General features: G+C 39.6%; 1 protein-coding gene across 1 annotated transcript; it reads right to left on the bottom strand.

Moving 5' to 3' along the window:
* Positions 1-1,504: 1,504 nt before the first annotated feature.
* On the bottom strand, positions 1,505-4,772 carry pts (6-pyruvoyltetrahydropterin synthase). The gene is made up of 6 exons (XM_005923767.3): positions 4,657-4,772; positions 3,655-3,734; positions 3,552-3,574; positions 3,399-3,455; positions 2,891-2,961; positions 1,505-2,786 (listed from the first exon to the last, which is right to left on the bottom strand). The coding sequence occupies exons 1-6, from the start codon at positions 4,746-4,748 to the stop codon at positions 2,663-2,665; spliced, it is 447 nt and encodes a 148-aa protein (XP_005923829.1). The 5' UTR covers positions 4,749-4,772; the 3' UTR covers positions 1,505-2,662.
* Positions 4,773-7,412: the final 2,640 nt, after the last annotated feature.

The raw sequence follows: 7,412 nt of genomic DNA, 5'->3' as shown, positions 1-7,412 counted from the left end.
TCGTTAAAATGACGTTAACGCCATAACTGCATTAACGCGGCAAATCTCCGTTAGCAAGTTAGCGCAGATCAACCCGTGCGTGGGGCTGCATGGTAACGGCGTCAACGCGTTAGCGTGGTAAGCTCATTAACGCATTAGCGCCGTGCACGCACGGTCGATCCAACTTCTTTTCTTCTTCTCAGAATACTGGGGGAAAAAATAAAAAATTGTGGCCCTAATCGTCTTCCGTATCCGTAGATTTTAGTCTATGGCCTGTCAAATTTTAAAAATATTTATGGTTAGTGAGTTTCAAAATGTGTAGAAAAACTTAATACGGGTTCATATTTATAACATTAACTTTCTTTCCTCCCTTTTTGCTTCTTCCATTTGACTTTTCATGTTTTTGGGGAAAAAAGGACAAACCAGAGCACACACAACATTCACCCTGATATTTCCTCCTGCAAGGCCTGAACTACCAGGCTGCTTTCTTTTGCAACTATGCTTCCAGAAATGTTGGAAAGCCCACACAGAAGATTTCATTTACATCCTGGCTTATCTGGACCCTATACACATTCAGTAAATTTCATATAACTGAACATATTTCTGTTTCAAATTGTTTTAGAGTCCAGCATTTTTGTAAACAGGATCACTTAAAAAAAAAAAAAAAGAAAATGCCTGATACAGTAGTGCTGAATGTCACCTATACTTTTACTACTTCTTTCAAGGCTACAAACCTCAATTCACATTGTTCCACATTCTTGGATTTTTAAGCAATATAAAAATAAAAAGCATCAGCTTTAAAAGGTCATTTAGGAGTCTGACCTATTACTCTCCTCAATAACATTCTCAAAGTCACCAAAATGTGGTGTCCTATTGAATCCTGACATCCTGGAGGCACAAATTAAAAAAGACTGAGCACATCAAATCAAAGAAACAGTGTATGGTCTCAATTTCTGCTGGTAGGTTGACTGATGGCTTTAAATTTATGACTTACTCATAATAGCAACTATATAAAGTTAGGAGATCAGACAAGCTGACGGCACCTCAATCCTCTGATCCTCAGGGATCAGATGGGATCTAAAAAAGACAAGACACTCAGGTTTGAACAAACAGTCATCTTTTTCACACCAGCAAAAAGTCATCCTTGTTAATATTTTAGCTGCCTGAAGCTATGATTCACAAACCAAATCTGAAAGCTCTCTGCATCCAAATATGAAGCATTAACATTACACAGCAACATATAGCATGCATTTTTAATTTCCATGCCTTTGATCTGAGACAACTTAAAAGTTCACAAACGTTACTTGAAACCGGTGACTTGGTGTGACTTTTGCAGGTATGTAAATAAAGACAATCCAGGTTTTATGACAATAATGCTGTTTGAGATGAAAGGACAGCGACCACTTTCATTTTGGTAAGTTTTGTGGGAGCAGAAAATATGAGCTCATATCACCCCTCCCCAACCTTTTGTGGTAAACTTATTATCCCGGTGCAAATGTGCCATAGCCTCTAAGAAATGTGCAGCTCTTTACTGACATCAAGTGGTTAAAATGACAGACGTGTACCTCCTTATAAATATTCAAATTTAAATATTCAGTACTTGGTCAAGTCTCCTTTAGCAGGAATTACTGCGTCGTTGTGGTTCGTTATGGCGAGCTGCCATCAGCTCTTTCTGCATTTTTTGTTTGGGGCCTTTTCCCCATATATACTCCATATATATGGGGATGGGGTTCAGGTCAGGTGAGGCAGTTGGCCAGTTCCATACAGTATTAATGTGGTCAGCGAACCATTTGGTCCTGCAGTAGTTTTAGCATTGCAGCCAGATACTGATTTCTTTTGTTCAGCTGGATTCACTATCACACAGATGCACACAAGAGCTCTCAAAGCTCCTGCTAAGCTGCTGTGTTGACTTTGGACTTCACAAAACACAGAAAATCAACCACTGCCAACAGCTACCGATGACTTTACAGACTGTGGAAACAGATTTCCAACATCTTGAATTCTGTACCTCTTGACTCAAACCCGTCATCTGAAAATAAAATCCAAGCTCTACTCATCTGAAAAAGTTAGGTCTAATCCACCGAGCTGAGAGGGATGATTTTATTCCACTAGATGTCACTGTTGGACTGAGAACATCTTATTAGGCTGTTCACAACTTATTTTCATATAAATGCCAAATGACATGTAAATATCAGACTTCTGGTAATTTAACCATTTGTTAATACTAGCATGAAACACAGAATGCTTCTGATTGGTCAGGTCTGCTTCACCGGTATTACTTTTGAATTTGGTTCATTAAATTTCTCTGTCCTCTGGAGCGAGGTCAGACCTCCTCTTGTGTAAACCATGTCTAACGAGGCCCAAAACCACCAGTGAGAACCAATTTTTATTTAATTGAATTCAGTCTACAATATGTTTTACAGTTTATTTTTTAACCACATTTTTCAGGCTTCTGTTCTCTCCTTTGCGGCAAATTTTCCTCAAAATGATGAGATCATAAATAGGATTGTGTTTACAAGAATATACATGGCAGTATCTATGAAATCTTTGCTGTGCAAAAGGAACAACGTCTAAAAGACTTTCAAACTACGTGTGACCAGAGTGAAGTCAGTCCGTAAACAATTAGCCTAAAATAAGTAGAAAGGAATGGCACTTTAGGGCTACTAAACCAAACACTGCTTCACTACTCTCCTCGATACACAACCACGTTCTTGTCGGTCTCATGAATCTTGATCTCATAGAGCAGGCCGGGCGGGAGAACCTTCACCATGTTGTCCCAGATGTAAACAGCCACGTTCTCTGTTGTGCTACGTGGGCAGATGAAAAAGTTTCAGTGAGGAAAAAAAATAAATAAATAAAATAAAATAAATCTGTAATAAGACCGGTGACAATAGCCTGAAAGGGTACACACCTGACAACAGTAGTAAAATATGGAACATCCTTATCCAGGTTTTTATGGTCCAGTGGAATCATGATTACTTCCTGCAGGGGAAGCACTGTTTTTAATTTAAAATGTTTCAAAAGACTGTACACCAACTGGGCAGTTAGTTACCAACTTCAGAGTTTGTTCTATACAAAGCTAATGTATGTCACCCTAAATGTTCCGTGTAAAACTAACAAATGCCAATTTTAGCCTGCATGTTGTAGAAGTAGTGCACAAACCAACTTAACATAATGAAAACCGTCTATAAACCAGTTAATATTTACAACAGTTAAAACTATACAATATTAATTTTAATTAGCACATAAGTAACTGAGTTATTTACTATCAAATTGTTAATAAAAACTGAATTATTAAATGAATCTTAGCATCCAAAACAGCTTTTATCAAGCTAAACAGTCCAAAACAAGTCTGTTTTTTTGAGTAACAATTAGCCAGTTTTTAAATTTCATTAAGGAAAAAAAAAAAAAAAAGTTACCTCGATACATTTCTTCAAGTCAGTCAGATTCATGACCATACCAGTTTTAGCATCAATCTGAAAACATACACAGAAAACACACTTGTTCCTGAAACAGGTTTTCCTATTTATTACTAGGGTGACATGGATTCCTCACAAAAATGTTGCAGATACCTTTCCACGCACGGTTACCTCCACTGTAGAGAGAAACGAGAGCGATGAATGAAGAGCATTACACTCCTAATATAGTTCGTTTAAGGGAAGGAGTGTGACAAACCTTTGTAGTTGTGTCCGTGACCGTTGGGATTGTTGCACTTTCCGTACACTTCTTTATTCTCCTCATCACTCAGGTGAATGCTGAATGAGATGTGAAGGAATAGTCAGGAAAGCCTTTTGGCCAAGACAGTCAAAAGCTCGTTAATGTGCATTTCTAACAGTCATGTAGTATAAAGAGATGACAAAAAGTATTTTGATTTTTAACAGTGTAACTGCCACATTATGTAGATGTATACCAGGTAACGTGTTATTGCTTAACAACAACAACAGAATTGTACACCAAACAATATAGTAAAAGACATTTATTAGCACAGCATAAACTGTTGATCTAGATCAGGGGTGGGCAACTCCAGTCCTCGAGGGTCGGTGTCCTGCAGGTTTTAGATCTCACCCTGGGTCAACACACCTGAATCAAATGATTAGTTCATTACCAGGCCTCTGGAGAACTTCAAGACATGTTGAGGAGCTAATTTAGCCGTTTAAATCAGCTGGACACATCTAAAACCTGCAGGACACCGGCCCTCGAGGCCTGGAGTTTGACACCTGTGATCTAGATCTAATTAAGTCGTCTCCAATTAATCTTTGGATAGGCTCGTTTTCGACAGAGCCCACTGCACGTAAATGCAGCATGAGTGGATATTCACGCGAGTCTTTCTCTGAGTTTAAGCAGAATGCCGCAAACACCAAAAGCTTTAATCCGCTAAAGAGCAAGAACACGGGTGTCAGTGACTTCCCCCTGCTCCAAACAATCCACATCACACTTATTCAGTATCCTAATCATCGCGCTTCACTTCTCCACGATCCTCCATCCACGACACACGGGATTTCACTCGCTCTTGTAAAAACACACTTCAGTACACGTCAAACGCAAACCCTGCGCCACCAGGTGAAAGCTACTTTGATTCGGCGCACTTCTGTGTGAGTGCTTTAAGAAGGTGTTTGAAATAAACCCGCTTTCGGGACGACTCTCCTCCCTAACGGAGGAGGGATGGAGGCGATGTACCTGTGAAGACGGTGACAAGCGCTGAAGCTCTCGATTCTGCTTATGTATCCGATGCGCTCCGCTGTGCTACTCTGCGCAGATGACCCTGCCATGATGTCACGGCACAAACACAAAGGGGGCGGCTTATATCAGCTGATAAACCGGAAGGAGAAGGTATAAAACCGTGACTCAAGCTGTAAGGTCATTGGCGCAAATCAGGGGCGTTATTATAAGTCACATGATGTACATATGCAACAAAAACCCTCAGGTGAAATTTGGAAGACCATGAATACATAAATACTCATCAATATAACACATTTTAATGCTGTAGATGCACATAAATAGATGACTACACGTGAGGGTCTTATCAGCAGGTAGTACCAGGTGTCCAACTTAAATGCACGACACTGCATTTTTATCCATAGTCTTCTTATCCTGCTTACACATTGTGATTGATTTACAAAAGTCAATATACGTGAGTCACTGGAAACAAAAAAGAATGGTGCTGATCTATGGGTGCATCCTTTCGGATACGTAAATATTATTAATAGAGCAGCAGCTGCAATAAGTTATTATATTATCAACAGTTATTTGAATAGAAAAAGTGCAATGGACATCATGAAAACATGAAACCTAATGTTATATAACACTTTACAACACAAACAAGACTCTTTCCCCCACATTTAGTTGCTGGTATCCAGTCATCCTGCTAATAGCAGCATAGCACTGTCAGCAAAGTCAATAAAGCCACAAGCTTAAACACAAATAAACCCTATTTCACGTAATCATCCCCATGTTGATGTCTGGTGCCAGCAATGACTAATAGGATGCGGTCAGCATTACCTGAGATACACAGGAATAAGAGGAAGAAGACGTCTGGGAGTTATTTAAAAAACAATGATCATCTGACAACCAAGCATGCACAGAATACAGTGTATGAATTACGAACGACAGGCTTAGAAAATAACTCAAAGACAAGAGCATAAAGTCATCCATCCGTCCTGTTCTCCCCTCGGGTGAACACAGTGAGACAAACAAGCATTCACACTCTCACATGCACCAGTTAATATACCATGCATGTCTTTGAAGCAAACTAGAGCACTAAGAGGAAAGTCACAAAGGCACAGAGAGAAAGAATCAATTCAAAAGCTAACCTACATGTTCTTCTTCTAAACCATGGAAGGAAATGCTGAGAAATATTTGGTCTCTGTTGTTATTAATTAAGAACTTTGTCTTACAACAATTTTAGAGTGGTCTTGCAGTTTCTCCTGGCTGTGTCATTTAGTTTAATTGTGAAACAACATCCCCCTGAGAAAACTTCTAAATGCTTCATTTGTTTGCTTCATTTCGACTGATTTAATAGGGAAAGCTGTTTTAATCACATACTGCAGTGTAATGCTGTGTTTGGTTTCCTTCTGGAGTAGGATTACTTTGCCACAGTGTCATTAGTGTGTGTAGCTGCTTCCGCTTTATAAGTCCTGCATGACTCTGTGATGTGAGTGCCACGCTGAAGCCCTGTGATTCCTTCTTTGCATTGCGGTGATCTTAAAACCATCATTATGTATATATGTGTGTGGGTTCCTCAACCAGATTGCCTTAAAGCTGTGTGATTAATTCCAGCATCTAATCCCAGTGTAGTGAGCGTGCTCTGCTTCAACTAATCCACAATGGTTAATGAGACGCTGTTTACTGCTTACTCTGTCTAATCCAGGAAATAGATAATCAACAGAAACAGGAAGTACAATAATCCTGACCTCTGAAATATTACTGTAAAAGCTGTAATATTTTATTCTGATGGAGACTTTACAGTGGATTTTAAAATTACGAGTTTCAGAACCATCATTTCTGCTTTATATGTTTTAAAGTGAGCAGCACCCTGTGGTGGCCTGCTATCTGACCCCCTCAAAATCAGCCAGATTTGTTTTACACCATTACTTTAGTATATTTAATAGGCACTTAAAGTACACAACCCCCCTTGTGTACTTCAAGCGCCTATAATTCAGAACATTGGTATGTATGGTAAATGTGGTAAAGAGTTGTTTTCAATAAATATAACGTACATATTACCAGCTACCCCTGACTAATCCTTAAACTGGCAAACCTTCACAAGACGAAAAAAATGAACATGATGTAAAGCTTGTGAAAAGGGACAACGCCGGCCTCTCTTTCCGATTCTGTTTGTCTTGGTAGAAATCACGCAGAGATGTTTCCATGTTTTACACAATCCTTTTATGACCCATTTTCCTTACAGATGCATCTGGAGATCAGCACACGGCAGTCCTATTCTAAAGGCTGATCTAAAGAATTCCACACAGCAGTTGCAGTTATAACCTCTGGTCACCTACTCCTACAGTAAACACCCCCAGGTACAGTGGCCGGGGGTGCTGACCCCCATCTCCTTTTAAGGTAGTGTCCATTGGCAATGGTCTGCCCCTCACCCTCAGTAACTCTTGCTTCCTGCCCTGGGGGTGGGGGTTGATTGTCCTTCTGCCCTGTACCCCAGTTCTTTGTTCCCATTCCAGGCCTATTTTCTATTTTGTATACCCATTAACTGCCATATTGTAATATTAAAAGCAATCCCAAACTATATTCTCTTTAACTCTGATGTATATTAAGGAATCTATTCTCAACAAGCTGAAATTGTCTATAAAGATGTCTCAAGCCTGCTCTGGAAGACAGGTAGGTCTGTGGAAAGGTGTTGTTGCATTTTAAGTTGTGTGCATATAACAATCTGATTTTGTGCTTGTAGCTTAGCGTGCAGTTCTTCTTCTTTGATG

Source organism: Haplochromis burtoni, unplaced genomic scaffold, assembly GCF_018398535.1.
Source record: "Haplochromis burtoni strain Fernald_Lab_line unplaced genomic scaffold, NCSU_Asbu1 Contig_71, whole genome shotgun sequence".
Taxonomy (NCBI): Eukaryota; Metazoa; Chordata; class Actinopteri; order Cichliformes; family Cichlidae; genus Haplochromis; species Haplochromis burtoni.
Note: the sequence above shows the minus strand (reverse complement) of the source record. Positions and strands in the feature narration are given on the sequence as shown.

Excerpts from the sequence above, each read along its gene's own strand:
- pts (XM_005923767.3), bottom strand. The coding sequence starts at position 4,748 with ATGGCAGGGTCATCTGCGCAGAGTAGCACAGCGGAGCGCATCGGATAC. Across the intron at positions 3,735-4,656 it reads GCTTGTCACCGTCTTCACAG|CATTCACCTGAGTGATGAGG; the intron begins GTACATCGCCTC and ends CATCTCATTCAG. Across the intron at positions 3,456-3,551 it reads AGGTAACCGTGCGTGGAAAG|ATTGATGCTAAAACTGGTAT; the intron begins GTATCTGCAACA and ends GTATGTTTTCAG.